General features: G+C 39.7%; 1 protein-coding gene and 1 long non-coding RNA gene across 5 annotated transcripts in view; one reads left to right on the plus strand and one right to left on the minus strand.

Moving 5' to 3' along the window:
- LOC148054714 (uncharacterized) overlaps positions 1-16,509 on the plus strand; it is a 47,893-nt gene that overhangs the window by 15,909 nt on the left and 15,475 nt on the right. The window contains exons 2-5 of one of the 2 annotated variants that reach the window (XR_015706739.1): positions 1,127-1,343; positions 1,462-1,617; positions 4,419-4,517; positions 5,322-5,397. This is a non-coding gene — a long non-coding RNA (uncharacterized LOC148054714). Of the gene's footprint in view, positions 1-1,126; positions 1,344-1,461; positions 1,618-4,418; positions 4,518-5,321; positions 5,398-16,509 lie in introns of those variants that run through there. The other variant, XR_015706740.1, reaches the window with a different exon arrangement.
- The window catches only part of SHISAL1 (shisa like 1), an 84,410-nt gene that overhangs the window by 14,541 nt on the left and 53,360 nt on the right, over positions 1-16,509 (minus strand). For 2 of the 3 annotated variants that reach the window (XM_087767013.1, XM_087767012.1), the window contains exons 4-5: positions 14,962-15,285; positions 10,344-11,523 (exon numbers count right to left, since the gene is read on the minus strand). In XM_087767013.1, coding sequence (XP_087623139.1) covers positions 11,508-11,523; positions 14,962-15,285 — 340 coding nt within the window. In that variant the 3' untranslated portion in view covers positions 10,344-11,507. Of the gene's footprint in view, positions 1-10,343; positions 11,524-14,961; positions 15,286-16,509 lie in introns of those variants that run through there. The other variant, XM_087767014.1, reaches the window with a different exon arrangement.

Consider the following 16,509-nt stretch of genomic DNA (forward strand, 5'->3'; position numbering starts at 1 on the left):
TTAGAAGCAGCAGAAGAATTTTTTTCTAAATTAGAAAGAAGGCGGCAAAGTTCGTTTCCAAAGCAGATCAGATTAATATACTGCTTGAACCGGATCTCAGCTGGATCACCCACAATTCCTAATAACGCTCCAGGCTCTTCATTCCCCCGGTAGCAAGGCGGGCACTGCAGGGGCAGAGGGGGCAGAACAGCGGTCCTGAAGAGCAAGGTGGCCAGTTCCCCATGCCCGTATCCAACAACTGCCTAGCAGCAAGGTAGGCGGTGAGCCCCTCTGGACACTGGAACTGTTCCTCAGTCCCCACCTAGCCTCTGCATTTCATTTGACTTACTAAGTTACTCCCCTTTCTTTCTCCCATTTCCATTTTTCTCTCCTGCACATTAAAACGCTTCTATAATAACTGCTGCTTCCTCCAGCAGAGCTGAAACAAGATGCGTGTGCCGCTTCCCTGTGCCTCGCCGGAGGCTGAACTTGCTCCAACTGCAGAACTGTCTATTTAGGAGGGAGGAATCTGTTTCAGCACTGGAATTCTGATCCCCAAACCTGTGGTTTAGCCCCAGGTTGTACATTTACTCCCAGTTAAATCAGCTTTTTTATTTACCTCTGCACAATACAGGAAATACTTTCATTTCTGGAAAGAAAATGCATATTAATGGCATATGGAAAAAAATGTATTTCTTGAAATAGTTATTTCTTTTACCAAAGAGGTTTTTTTTTTCTACTTTCACTTTTCAGTATTAAGAAGGCTAGTCTTCTGAGTCAGAGCTCAAGAAAAAATATGTAGTAATTACTGTGTTGATTTCAATGTAGGATGAAACAGTCATTGTGTTTCCTGTAATTGTTCTTAACTGTGTATGATTTTTTTTTTCCTTGACTGAATTTGTGTGGCCTTTCTAGCAGTATGAAATCTAAAACTACTTCTTTCAAAAGAAATTTCTGAAGATACTTCAAAAAAAGGGCATGGAACAGCTTTTAACATTAACAAAATTATCAACATTTAAAAAAATAGGAGCAAAGCTGTTGCAATTTAATCTGGTTACTGTTTGGCTTCCTGTTGTAGATCCAGTGTATGTTTCTTTGCACATAACCATTCAAGCAATAAATAATTTTTAACTTTGTTTATTTGTAGTTAGCAGCAGAAGGGTAAAACACCTGCAGCACCATCACTGAAACAGCAGTACATGCTGGAAGAGATGTTAGAAAGACAATTCTATGCAGAAATGTCTCTTCCCTCTTTCCTCCCTGCCTTTCCCATGTAAAAAGCCATAGGAGAAGCTGACACGTGTTGAGATGTGTGAAGAGAAGAGGCCAAGAAGACCCTGGACAATTTCAGCAGAGTGCAAGAGGCAAGAAAACAATTTCTCTTTCGTGGTTATCTATCTGAGCTGTATTGCCAGCTTTACAAAGAAACATGCTTTGATGCCAGTGGTGGAACTGATTTATTATTCTTAAATTGTCTCACAGCTGCATCTAGATATTGGTCTGCTGGGGCATAAACGTCCTTTGGCTGCAATAGGATCTTGGTGCGTGGATCAATGACAGTATATGACCCCTGCTGAGTAGCATTTCTTGAGTCACAGAGAAAGAAAAACAGTGCTTGCTTGGCGTCATCGGGCTGAGGTATGCCACTTGGTATGGCTTGGTTTGAATGATAATTTATGAAGCATGGAAATTTTTGTTTTGAACAATTATGACTGCCAGCTGGTGGGTTATTCTCTGTTTGTTCTACATTATTCTTCATTATGTGCTCATTTGTTTGCATGTGTGTGCACGTTTTCTACTGTGGATCTATTGTATGCTCATTTTTTCATGGCAGACATTTAGGCTTCTTGCAGTTGCCCAGTGATGACTGTGGTTTTCAGGTGTGCACCTTAATATTAGATGAGAGGCAGAAAGACCGTAACAATGCAGAATGAATAATTCAACAACAGCTATCACATGCACACACTGTAACAGAGAATCCTGCTGTGCTGTGTCAATATTCTTGTGTCCACTATAATCTCACAGCACTTCCAAATAAAAAATTGGAAGCCAGTTACTTACACACAAAAATGTTCACCTCTTTTGCTCTGCTACCACCACTGGCTTTCTGTGACTGCAGAACGTGAGAGACGAGGATTTGGCAGGTGGTGCCGAGATGACACTTTGCCCAGAGATTTCCATTCTTTGGTGTGATTATGCAATCACGGCGCAGTCCCACTGGCATCAGCAGCTATTATGCAGCAGCTGCATAATCAGGCGTTTATTGGAAGAGGTGGAGAGGAAGAAGGCCGCATGTTTGTCCCCTGCGTTCCCTAACGGCAGAGGACGAAACAATTGGGAAAAGCATTGTGTGATTTTTGATGTGCAGCTGTTGGCTTGTGTTTTCTGACTGCTCTGTAAGTCTGACGAGAATGCGATGCTTGGGTCACAACAACCCCATGCAATGCTTGGGGAAGAGAGGCTGGAGAGCTGCCCAGCAGAAAAGGACCTGGGGGTGCTGGTTGACAGCTGGCTGAATATGAGCCGGCAGTGTGCCCAGGTGGCCAAGAAGGCCAACAGCATCCTAGCTTGCATCAGAAATAGCATGGCCAGCAGGACTAGGGAAGTGATCGTCCTCCTGTACTCGGCGCTGGTGAGGCTGCACCTCGAATACTGCATTCAGTTTTGGGCCCCTCGCTACGAGAGGGACATTGAGGTGCTGGAGTGTGTCCAAAGAAGGGCAGTGAAGCTGGTGAAGGGTCTAGAGAACAAGTCTTATGAGGAGTGGCTGAGGGAACTGGGGTTGTTTAGTCTGGAGAAGAGGAGGCTGAGGGGTGACCTTATCACTCTCTACAACTACCTGAAAGGAGGTTGTAGCAAGGTGGGGGTTGGTCTCTTCTCCCAAGTAGCAAGGATAGGACAAGAGGAAATGGCCTGAAGTTGCGCTGGGAAGGTTTAGATTGGATACTAGGAAAAATTGCTTCATCGAAAGGGTTGTCAAGCACTGGAACAGGCTTCCCAGGGAAGTGGTTGAGTCCCCATCCCTGGAGGTATTTAAAAGACGGGTAGATGTGGTGCTTAGGGACATGGTTAAGTGGTGGACTTGGCAGTGCTAGGTTAATGGTTGGACTTGATGATCTTAAGGGCCTTTTCCAACCTAAATGATTCTATGATTCTATGAAAACTGATGTTGGTGTGAATCTTCTGGGAACACAGCCTCACACATTCCTCAGATAAATCAGATTTTGAAGAGCTCCTTAGGGTCCTCAGTTTGGCTTCCTGTTCAGACCTAGTTTCCCATCCAGTGACTCTTGCTTATATTCCATGAGCCCCCCCCTTGCCAGTTTTAAAATCACAAGTAATGGGTACGCTGCTGCATCTCAAGACACTTCCTTGCTGAATTGCCAACTTTGAAAAGAAATGTACATGTAGGTGAGATGAATCCCACTCTCAAACTTCAGCTGGTTAAATGTTAGTGACTTGTATAAGCTCATCTTCCAGCATAACATCAAAAAAATCAATGAAGAGAAACTTCCAAGTGATTCAGTCCATCCTAAGAGAGGTGGGCTGAATAGCCCTCTGGAAATGCCTCTTTCAATGTGTTAGTGAGGATGCCTAAATAACTCGTAGATGCTTGACTCTTAGATTGCTAAATTGACTGAGGTTAATCCTGCTCTTTATCACTGGTCAAGATTTGTATAAATTGATCTTCCAGGTATTGGATCTTCCTCTGTCTTTGTTTGGTACAGTCCTCTATTATCTGAAATCTCCTTGTCATGAAGAATTTACAGACTGGGATCAAATTGCCTTTTAATGTTCTTTTATCCTTGAGCTTCTTAAACTTCTCACAGTTTGACAGACTTTCCAAAAGTCAGATAAGCTCTGCAGCTTTTTCTGAATGGTTTCCCATCTGCCATTACAATTTTTTCTGCAACAGGCCCTAGTGAAGGTGACATTTCCTTCTAGCAGTCTCACCACTTCTAGTGAGATAACAGCTCCCACTTCTAACTGGCATCTCCTCTTTATATACTCAAGAATTTTGTTAGCTTGCTTAGCCATCATACTGTATAGGAAACTGACGGTGGGTTACCTATTGTATTACTGGATATTTCAAGTGGTTCCAGGATACTCTATATCAGTGATGCCTACAACAGAACACTAGAAAGCGAGTTGTGCTGTTACCCGAACTTATGTCCCTGTTTTTACTACATAATGTAAAATGTGCAATCTTAGTGTTGTGACACGTGAACTTTGTTGCCCAGGTAGGTGTGCTACGTTTCAGAAACCAAAGCAGAGCACAGTATAATCAGTCTTTAAGAGCTAGATTACAGCCTGTTGTATATTTGATCTTTGTAATGCATTTGCAAATTTTCATAGAACTACAGGAGAGACATGTGTAGAAACTGGACGCAGTGCCAAAAGTTTGTGAATCCTTTAATGACCCCTTCGTCTTCTCTTAGCCAGTCTACTAGAACCTTGCCAAAGCACCAGATTACATGCTGCACTGTGGGAGCAAATCTACTCACGTGCTTCCATGTGGACTCCTCATAGCATCTCAGGTAAGGTGCAAAACCCAACTAGAAGAATCAGTGTTTGTGTGTAGAGCAGGTTGAACCTGGGACTGTCGGAGCCCAAACCTACAGACTTCTACATGCCTCCACAGTCCCAGGATTACTGCCTCCTAGATATGAAGGAGGTACGATCCTCTGGAAACTGCAATATGAGACGTGGTGTGGGGAGCAATTTCTTGCTGTTACAGTATTGGAAAATTTACAAAATTTTACACAAATTACAATAATGGAAGTATTGTCAAAGACTTTCAGCGTGGCCCTCAGTAACCAGCTAAGCTTTTCCATCTCATCTGTCAAATGGAAGTAACAAAACTTGGCTAGCTCACATAAGCACTGTGTGGATAAATACGCCACAGCCTATTAAGTACTCATTTACTTCTACAGTATATAGAAGCAGTGCTAACTCCAGCGATAGCCAGTGGTCATGAGAACTGCCTTTAAGAAAGACAGGGAAACGCTAGCCAATCCCCTAGCTAATTTTTACAAATTTTGTTTTTTAAACATTCTAGACCATGTTTGCACTAATCTAAATAGAACAAAGGAAAAAAGAAAACGAGGCAGGGATTGCCCTCGCAGGTGAAATTTATTAGTGTAAAGATTAGGACTCAAAATGGGAAGATCTGGATTACTCTTGTCACTACCCTAATGCTTAAGAAGCTCTTTTTTCCTGTTATCTCACTTGTCTCTAACTCCTCCAAAACGTGCCCCTTACAGCCAGCATCATCTTGTGGACTTTAAGTATGGTTGTTGGACTGCTTCAGGTATTTTTACTTCTGCTTTATGTATTTCCAGGGAAAAGACAGGAAGAGTCAACCTGAGCAAGAGCTGGCAAATGCCGAACCAAGTTGTTTTTTTTTTTTTTCAATAGCATCACAATTAGGTTGTATTTTTAACACATCCACAAAAATGCATCCACTTTTTTGTCTTTAGTTGTTCATGCAAACAGTGCGGCTCTTTTTAATTGGGACACCATTTTTGTTGTGGGCTCTGAGAGGCTTCAGTGAACAGTAAAAAAAAAAAGTCAACTCCCAGCCCCTCATGTAATTTTCTTTAAAACGTCTTAAAATGCAAATTAAGCAGGCATTTTTCCAGTTAATTTCAGTTGTTAACTTCAGCAGCATAAGAGAAGTTTGGGAGGTTTTTAGTGATCCAAAAGGGTGAACTCTGGCTGCTTTCCAATCACAATTTCTTTAGAACTTTTTAGGTGAAACGGTGCTGGAGATGAGCTGTTAGCATAAGAATGTTAAAAGGTGCTGGGTTCAGCAGCTCCCTATGACTCATCACTTTTCAGAGATGAGATGTTGGGAATGCAATAGAAAATAACTTGCCTCCCCTTGTCTGCATGACTGATTAAAATCTGTATCACTAATCAACATAGAATATAGTTAATGACTGTTTAATTAATTTACTGTAATTTTTGATGAAGCTCACTGCAATCACTTTTCCACATGCTAGTAACAATTTTCAACAGAAAGAAGGCAGCCGGTGCAGCGTGTGCCAGCTCTCAGAGCAGCATCACTTTAATGACTGCAAGGAGTTGCTCCAATACAGAATTCAGCTCAGAGATATGATTAGCTACTTAATACACACAATTCCCATAACTACAAAGGCTCCTTTGTGCACAAACTACTTGACTATGTAGCAGAGCACCAGTCTTTCAGAAAGAAAAATTGTAGCTGGACCTTGTCCCCTTTTAGATTTGAGCCCAACAGTCGTTGTTCTGCCAGGTGATCGCATGAACCGCTGTGCAAACACCTTTCCATCACTGCTTTTAACACTTACTAAATGGTTATGTCTCCACAATCGTTCCACCTTTGAGATTTTTTGGAGCCTAAGGAAAGGTTACCAACACATATAAACATCAGGAAAAAGATTACCCTATTGGGGAGTAAAGTGAGGTAGCTTATTTATTTCATACGCAACCACTTTTTACAGTTATTTTTACCCTCCTGTATTTTATGATGGGTGCCCAGTTTCCACCGTTTAATCCTTTGATGCTGCTCTGTGGAGACTACATAGCATTGTGCTGATTAAACTCATTGATGTTTAAAGTAATGTGTCTCACTTGTTCTGTTTTGGGATCACGTTATCACCTGATATGGGACTAACAAACAGCAGCAGCATTTCTAATTGTGTTCCAGTGACATTTATCATATTCCTGCCATTTAATGTCTTAAACTGGTTTTAACGCTTTAGCATTTCCAGTTTCCAAGAAACTTTTTATACTGGATTTCAAAGTCTTTTCAGAGGCATGTTTTTTTCTGCAATGAATAGATTTTCTTCACAGTTATGGTTGTAGATATCTGTGTATGTGTATTTACGACAGTGTTGATCATGTAACTTCTCCAAAACCTTTTAAGTTCTTGAAAATTGTTTGCTGATTGACATCAGCATTCTCTCATGACTTAACGAACAGTAAAATGACTCCAATGTTTCTCAAATGTCAATGCTTTTTGATCTATTTTCCTTTTGAGACTTAAACAGCCATATATCTGATATCTTCCCAATGATGAATAAACTGACTGTGTCTAATTGCTGGCCTTTTCTTGAACTGTGCAGTGAAACATCATTGTAAAACCAAGGTCATACAAACATGTTTTATCGCTTTTCTGATGAAATGCCTAATTGCTTGCTGCAGTTGTCTTTGTCATGATCTAATCAGGGAACAGTGACAAAAAAAGTAATGATGTGGCAGATCCTTGACCTCAGCTCTCACTGCAAATAATTGTCTGACATTGTTACCATTTATAGTCATGCATTCAGCATTATCACATAAGCTTTTGATGATTTCATTACTGTCTGGTATTCCATAGTATGCCATTATTTCATGTAGTAATTTTAGCATACTCTAAAAGATCTTCTGCAACCCCACAGAAGGATTATTTATTACATATGGCTTTTTGTTTAATAATAACTCTGAGAATAATAAAGTGGTCTGTACACGATCTTCAGCTCTACTACCTGCTTGTTCCTCCTTGAGTTAGGGAATTATCTGTTTCTTGACATCCAAAATATATGCTGGGAGTTGATTTTCCAAGACACTGAAAGCAATAGGATTTTACTTCAGAAACTCTTACTTTTTTCTTCTTCTTCATTCTCACTTCTGTTAAAAGCACCGAGCGTACACAGATAGCTGTTTTGCAGGTGTTTTTAGTAGTTCTCTGGGGCATAGACTACTTAGGATGGACAGTATTCTATCCATCATTTTCTTTCTTTTTTTCTTTTCCTTTTTTTGAAAAGTGCTTTCTTTCCATTCAGAACTCTGAGTTCTGTCGCAACTGTTGCAACTTTGCATAAAGAGAGGAAGGCTTGCCTGTTTACAGCATTAGCTCTAGCTCCTGAACACCTCCCCTTTTATTTCTTCTACCACTTGCAGTATCTTTGGCCGAAGCTGTTCATTCTCCCTGTCATTTGCTATCAATCTGCCTTATTTAGTCTCTAGAAAACTAAACGCAATTAGTTGAATTTTATGAATGTAATACAAGTTTTGGTCCCTGCCAGTTAAAGCTTAATACAGCTGAGACTGCGTAATTCAATACAAGGTATGGGAGCTACTCGCTGCTTCGTACCTTTGCCTTTGCTAGTCTAGATCCAGCTACTCTTAAAAGCATGTCAGAGACAATTAGGCTGATTTTCAGTTACATTTGTATTTACAGATCTAAATCAATCGGGAGTGATTGTGAGCGCCTGACTTAGCTTTTTAAATGCAAACGTGAAGGTGCCATCAGCCAGCCTGGACACCTTTGATGTGTTATTGAGAGAAATGGCCAGACTGCATGAACGTATGCGGGTATGAAGCTCAGCTGTTGCACTCAGCTGTACTTGCAAAGTGGCTGGGGCTGTTTTAAAGCTTCTCTGTGATACTTCAGAATCTAAGTAAGTGAGGAGCTTGAGAATAACCTTGCTATTTTATTTTTCAGTGCATATATAAAATGTGTAAAACGTGCATGTGCTATTACAATTACTATTGAGCATCTGGCACCTAAGAGGATGTAAGGGGTAGGAGTCCTGTAACTACTAAAATAACTACAGAGTTTTTTTAAAACTAGGTGGTTTCTATTGTGACAGAAGATGGAATTGGTTGATAAAACTTGGGATGTCATACTCATTCCTCTGTGTGATGCTGTAGCACTGTAACATTATGCAGTGCAATTGTGGGCTTAATTGCAGTCTTCTGATTTCACATGAATTTTACGCTGCTATCTGCTACTTCAGTAGTGTTATCCTGTATTTGTTATAATTTAGATGAGGTAACAATCTTGCTGCAAAAAGTTCTACTCAAAATATATGAGAAAATTTAAATATGGAAGATGTTCACAACTGGTTTCCAGAATTTTTACTAGCTTTCATTTCTCAGTGTGCAGAGTTCATTTAGCAATAGTCTTCAGATAACCTTTTAACTACTCACTTTTGTTCTAATTGCTATTTTCTGACAATGCATTGCCACATTTAAGTTAAGTTAAATCGCTTCAACTGTACAGTCCATTTAAAAGAAATACTTTCCTGAAGCTGATGGATGTGACAGTCCCAATTTGATGGAAACGCCGAGAACCAGCTAAAACAGGGAATATCAATCAGCCCATATCCAATGAATCCGCAGTTAACAAGAATGTAGAGAAATAAATGTTTCAATATGGGGTCTATAATTTACAGAGCAAAAGGAAAAGGAGAATAAAGCATGAAATGAACAATATGTATTACATATGTATAACAAAAGATGCAGTGCCTGTCAATATACACAAAGATTGCCTATATTCAGATTGAGGTGGACAGAAACCTTGCATATTGGCTTAACTTCACATGCTAATGGCGAATTTCTAAATAAAAGGAAGAAAGCAAGCACGCAGTAACTTACGTATCTTGAATTATTTAAATGCAAATGATAAAAATCAAAACTAAATCTTCCAATTTATTTGCATGATTATAGTACTGAGGCAAGTAAACAAGACTTGGAGCATTGCAGATTTTGAGGTGTTTGGTTCCATGCCCGCTGTCTGTGGTGTTGGTCTCCCGCCCTGACATCAAGTAGGAGGCCAGGCAGGAGATGGCATATGCAATACAAAATGAGTTTCAGCATCTGGCTCTTCTAAGAGCAGAAACTGATTTCCTTAGCTGTGCTTTTGTTTTTAAGCAATTTCTGTTTTTACAGTTATGCAGTTCCTAGCAAACAGACAAGAATATTTAAAAGAAAATATATTCAACAATACCTGTTATTCTTATATTCAACAATACCTGTTATTCTAACCCAAGATATTTTTAAGGGAATGGAGGCACACATATAATGGTAGATGTTGCCCGACACACCTAACATCTGTTACCAGATTCTCCAGATGATGTTAATTCCCAGACAGTTCTTGGATAAAAGCACTATAAGAGTATTCAATTTTATTTCTTTCCATCTTTTTTTTAAAAAAAACCCCACTATTGGTTCTCTGGTTTGCCATATTTAGTCTGAGTATAATACAAAAATCTAGGTAGGGGCTGTAAATAATACTATGTTTCGCCCCATGATGCAAGATTTTGCGCCTTTAAAATAGTATCATCATATTCCTGTTTAACGTAGTGATTTTGCAAATGTAAATTTGAGATCTTATTTCCAAAACACTTAAAATGGAAGGAGGCAGAGTTTGTACACTTTGTCACTGTAAATATCTTGTATCAAGAGCAGCCTCTGCACAGAACCCTCCCACCACCCCAGCGCCTAATGTTTTTGGTGAACTATGGCCACGTTCACACTGCACAGCTGACCCACTTCAGTGCCAATGTCCCAAGCTAGGTGACACAGGCAAGACTGCATGTGCAGCTCTCAAATTATTGAAGCAGAGGACCTACTGAATGTGGCTATTTCACTCCAGTCATAGTCTGTACCCTGTTTCAAAATTTGGTATCAAAGGGCATTCTTTCAGGTAGCCTTTTTAGCCAGAAGCAAAGTATTTATTCCCTGTGGTTTTTTCACAGTTGCTGTGGACATGCTCAGTTACCTGCTGGCTTCCAAACTCTGCCAATACTTTTATAGGCGTTTTTCTCTCTTTGTTTAGAAGCGCTTTGGTAGTCATTTGAAGAGGTGTCAAGTAGCAGGTGAATAGTAGCAGGCTAAAAACTACTCTATCTGTTGTCCGAAAGACAACATGACTCGGAGGAATTCACAGCAAAAGCAGATTGCAACATCTAATAAGGGGAAGTAAAATAGACTTGCTTTTATCTAACCCATTCCAACTGCATAAAGGAAATAAGCACGGGCTTACCCTGCTGGGCTGATACTGTTCCTGATTCTGGACAACCAGCAGGTTTCCAAAACCGTGAGTCACGTAGCATAACATATATGATCACATACAGAGCAGACATTGCCTCTGCATGCCGTTGTGCAGAAAGGCAGGGAACAGAGAGGCAAAAGTTAGACTTCAAGACAGTACTCCCTGTGATTTTCATCCTCGATGGAGGTGGGGAGGAGTTTAACATCACCAGAGCAAGGCAGAGAGATCACGTTCATCTGATCCCTTCTCACATCTGGAACACAGCACAGCCACGGAGAAGCTGGAGAAACTCTGCCAGGCTGCCCTGGCCCACACTTCCTCTTATGTGACCTTTTTTAGTCATTATTAATTAACAATATTCCTGTGGTTGTGAGAACAAGTTTTTTCAGTAGTGAGGATTTTGATTCCTCAACTTACAACATTTCATTTTCTTGCCTCCCTGGCTTGTACTTTTGTTGAGCAGTAGTAATGATTTGCCTGCTGCTTGTTGCTGTTTGATCTCCAGCTGTTAAAAGCTTGCTCAGGCTAACCAGGCTGCAGGTTCTTACACGGACCAGTGAGCGTGGAAGGGCCCAGCTCATGCACCTCAGCCATGACCTGGAGCAACCACCGTGAGGCAAGCCACAACCGTTCAAGCTCATTCGCTTGCAGTCTGTGATGGCGTTTGGGTTGCGGAAGGTACATCCACCAGGACCTTCAGACCACACAGGCCTTTGGACAGCCCTCAGATGGTTTCCATACTAAAGAAGAAATCAACATTAGTTGGGCCACAAAATCCATATACTACATGATGAAGCAACATTATTCTGAATTGGGCTCGATGTTTCTGAGATTAATGATTTTCCTTCCTGCCCTTGCAACAACACTGCAAGACCTCTGCAGAGCAGCCAGCAGCATGTATAATGGATTCCAGACTTCTTTAGTTATAATAATATTATGGCTATACATGGTCCTCTTTGTCTCAAGTAAATAATAAAGTGATCTGCTATGACAAAATGTTTAAACATCTTGGGGATGGTTCTACCCACTATATACTACGACTCACTTGATTTTTCTCTCTGACATATCTGTTTCAGTCGTTGGTTGCATTGCCAATTCATAGCATTTAAACTAAAACAAGAAAAGAAATGATAAAATAAAAACCGCTTACATAACTTTTTTAATCCAGGAAGATCCCAAACTGCTTTACAAACTATAGGTTAATCCTGCCGTCTTTCTTGGGATAGTTTCTTATGCTGTCAGTTCTCTGCAATAAGGATACCTAAAGTCTTCGGTGTTGCTGAGATTCTTGATGTGCAAGAATCACTTTCGTATTATCATCATGTAGTGTCTTCTAGAACGGGCATGTTTTTTAACTGTATTAGGATAGATGTAGTACAGGAAGCTAACAACGTCAACAACATCTGTTATCATGAAAACTAGCAAGCTGGTTTGGAAAATGTTTTTAACAGTATTTAAGTTTTTATGCCCTGGGATATATGCATATCTCACAGGATTAAAAAAATCTATTTTGTATTTTCAAAAAGCTCATCTGTAAACAGGAACTGTTCTTATGGTATGATACCATCAATATACATACATAAGTGTGTTTCTGAGGTGCTAAAGAAAAATGCTTATTTTCTCTATGGAGGGAAAAGCCAGGATAAGTTTAGGACACATTAAAAATGCCAACAGAAACTGAAAAGTTGATTTTTATAGACTGGAAACCTGCTGTTACCAAAGCATCTAAGAGGTTGGTGTCATCATATAGAATAATGGAAATTCAGGTATAAAACACAAAAAGGTATTAATAGATCAGTTAATTTTAAAACCAGTGATGGACACTATAAATCCAGTAACTCCATTGCACTTCTTCACTGATAGTACAACTACATTTTGAGAAGACAGTACTGACGTCGTTCATCAAATACAGACTGCCGCAGAACCGGACTCTGAAACTAAGCTTAATTTCTATATGGCAAAATTACCATATTTTCATGTATATAACCTGCAGATTATCTAATGGAGAAATAAATAGCCAGGCAACCTCCTCTTACTCCTCACTGTCTTAGCAATTGCTGTAGTACACAAGTCTGTCATTGTCTGAGGAAGCTGTTTACTCAAAAACCTCTTTCACATGCTAAACACCTTGCCTGCGATCACCAGTGCCTACTACCTTTTTCTGGGTATTTTTTAGGTATCCAACTCAGTCTGAGTCATCTATGCACTTAGTTAAGGGGTTGTGAGTTTCAAAACTTGCAGGTTATAAGTTTGAAAATATGGCATCTATTGTCATGTTTTACATGCTGAAATATGAAGGATGAATATGGTTTTGCTAAGGAAAACATCTACTTATTTCTTCCACTGAGCAATGAAAGGATTAGGAAAAAAAGAAACAATTTTATGACAACTGAGGGGAGCACAGACAGACAGTTCATTGGGGAAGGGGTGAGAGTTACTGGAGTGACTTATCAATGCTCATCTCCTGCAAACACAGGAAAAGGAGCATATGGGGTATGCTCACCTGATCCTAACATACATTCCCCGCTTAATGCTTCAAAAAAAGCAAAGAAACAGAACAACAAAAGTCAGTAATGGAAAGTGGCCGAGAATCCTTCAGGAATTATTGAATTGTTTCCTTTAATTTGTAATAGTATGGTGGAATTACCAAGTGGTATAACCAGGCTAATATTTTTATATATATTAATGCAGTCATTACATTTTTATATACACACACGCGCGCACACACACGTATTAAGCTAGAATACAATTTTTGTACTACAAACGCTGGTCTTAACCCGTACGACAATTCTGACTGAAGACTGGGAAATCAATGTGCAAAAAAGCTGAAGGGATTAGAAGAAAAAAGGAGAGAAGGGGAAGAAGAAGTGAAAAGAAGAGTGCTTACAACTAAGCACAAGCAAGTCTCTATCTTAAGTAGCACTGTTAGACTCTTCTGTTTGGACAAGGCCTGCTAGAATGATCCTTAAGTCCGATCTGCACTGGATACATACAGTACCAGCTACTATACCAAACGACCTCCTCTTTCCCTGATCCTTCTCCTTGGGTCAAACTATCACTACCTTTTTATTACGAAAAATCTTCAACCCCATTTGCTCTAGATTTACACTTAAAATTAAAGGGCAAGTTATGAAATAAAATGACTACTTCTATCATCATCCCATCTGCAACACAGTGCTACCCAAAGGTTTCAGACCAAGATCAATGTTGTGGCTTCACATGCTCTATGGCTTCAGGAACTGCTCTCTTCTTCTTTACCCTACTCATTCTTAGATGACTTTATTTTGCCAAAAATCAGCACACAGCCTTCTGGAACACTACTAAAATACACGGGTGACTCTGTACCCTTTCTGCCCCCTTCCAAATCTTTATTCTCTCTTGCCAAGCCCCCACCTTTCTTGACACCTTATTCAGACCATAGTTTTATTGAGCTCTCTTCCTTTGCTTCTGTGTTCATTGGTAAAAACAGCCCAAAATCATTCAATGTCATTTTGTCCCATGCTTATCAGTATTTCGTTTCTTCAATTTATATTGCATGTTCTGCCTGCTCCTGAAGTATCTGTCTCCCATTTGGTCTGGCTTTTTTTTGGGGGTGGGGGTGTTTTGGTTTTGTAGCACTTAACTTTACAATAACCTATTTGTGTCACTCTGTCAAATGAGATCAAGCTATGCTTTTTTGGCTATGCATATAAAAAACCTAACCTGGTTTTTATGTTGTTTCTGTGTCTCATGCCACAAATAGTGTGGATTTGTAATATCTCGCATTGAAGCTATTTCAGTGTTGCTATTTATACAATCTTTTAAAACCAGACCAACAGATACATAGATACACACAGCAATTGGTCTTTGACAACAGATTAAAATTAATTTTATAACAGTCAATGTAGAACAAAGATCTGTAGTTTATTTGTACCACAGAGTAGTAAAACTATTTAGCACTGATAAATGGCAGCATCTATTTCTCTGACAACAGTATTAAAAGATGACTTAACATATTCCGGAGTAAGAAATCACTCCTAAGCAGTAATTCCGTAAGACAGTTCATAATATAAAGAATTATGTGCAGAAATGGTGCTGTTCAGCCTGAATTTACAGGCACTTCCAAATACAGGTAATAGTTCACACTACAAAACAACAGAGTCAAAAAAATATATCACAATACGGCTTAACTTACTTACCAGGCAGATGTACTCTGAAAAGACATCAGGGGTGGGCTTAAAGCATCTCCTTTTAAAGTATGTACTGTCTGTGATGTTTGAGGCTGTGGCTGAGTTTGAGGCTGTGTCTCTGGCTGAGGCTGTGTCTGTACTTGGCTTGGATCCTGAGCAGGGTTAATCCATCGGCTCTGTCCCTGTGTCATCCACTTTCCCTGGATGCCCCACCGTGCCAGGTAAAATTTGCAAATATCATAGTTCATTGAAGAGTAATATAAAAGGTCCAGTACCAGCAAGATCACCACAAAAAAGCCATAGATCCACACTCCTAACAGTGCACTGTAGTTGCTGTGAAAGAAAAAAAGGGAAAACAAAAAAGTTATCCCATATATCGGTAAAGGTCATCATGTTAAGTTTATCGAGGTGGTTTGTTTAATTAATTATATAAATATAACATATAGATGGATGAAACAAAAATTTTGTTCTCAAGCATGTGTCCTTAAAAATTATTTATTATTTCAATCTAAATACTGCTATATGCATGACATGGGAGGTTTTTAAAAACCAAGGCCACCTGTCTTACAAACATTTTTATTTCTCCCTCTCATCTATGTATTCGTATCAGCACATAAATTTGGTTTACAGTTAGCTTCAATGCTTTAAGTGAGACCGCTGGTATGTACATGGTTGATGGGTCGTATGTCTTGTTCTGCAAATTCTCACTCCCAGAGACTGACCCTACCAAAAGTGACAGGGCATTTGTGAGAGCGAGGGGTAACCGTATGAAAATATGGTGTAATAATTGAGACCGAGGAGTGTCCATACTATTGAAAACATTGACTGCTGACATGCATTATAAACCAGTCATCTTAAAAGGTGTTTAATGTGCGTGGATTTGCTCTGAATTTAATTAATTTAACTGCTAAAGATCCCTTAGTTTGCTGGTAATAAATTTAGGAAGGAAGAACATTGACAAGATCGCATTATACAATGCATTCCACAGGAAGGAAAATATATACTACATTTATACATCTATGTGTTGCTGTCGTTATAATGTGTATATATAGGTAAAAGCCATGAAAACTATCAGCTGCTGACATGGTACACGGAGCTGTAAAGCTATGACAGGTGACTAAAGGTATTAAAAGAAAGAGCGGGGGGAGGAGGAAAAGGTATAAGGGGTCAAGAATTTGGAGATCAAAAAGGAGAAGAAGTGCTAAAGCTCTGCTGGAGATGCAATATTATTAAAAGAAAAATGACTGTCAGGTGTAAATGCAGTTTGGATTGGAAACTGCGTGAGTGGGGAGGATGAGGTCAGAACAGAGAAGGAAAGAAATGGGTAAGAATGAGGTGGTTAGGTGTACAGCGAAGAAGGCTAATCTAGACCTATGAGCTAATGTGGAAGTATGTGTACCAGACACTGTAAAAACAAGAGCAAGCAGAAGGGACACTAGTAAAAAAAGTCATTAGGAAGACAGTCTTGGAGAAAAATGAAGTAATAGGTGGGCAGCCCACATCTACGTGAACCTGAATTTACATGAATAAAATTGAACACACACTCACCCATGCTCT

This window comes from Nipponia nippon, unplaced genomic scaffold (genome assembly GCF_047370975.1).
Source record: "Nipponia nippon isolate SJK-2023a ecotype South Korea unplaced genomic scaffold, ASM4737097v1 scaffold_3, whole genome shotgun sequence".
NCBI lineage: Eukaryota > Metazoa > Chordata > Aves > Pelecaniformes > Threskiornithidae > Nipponia > Nipponia nippon.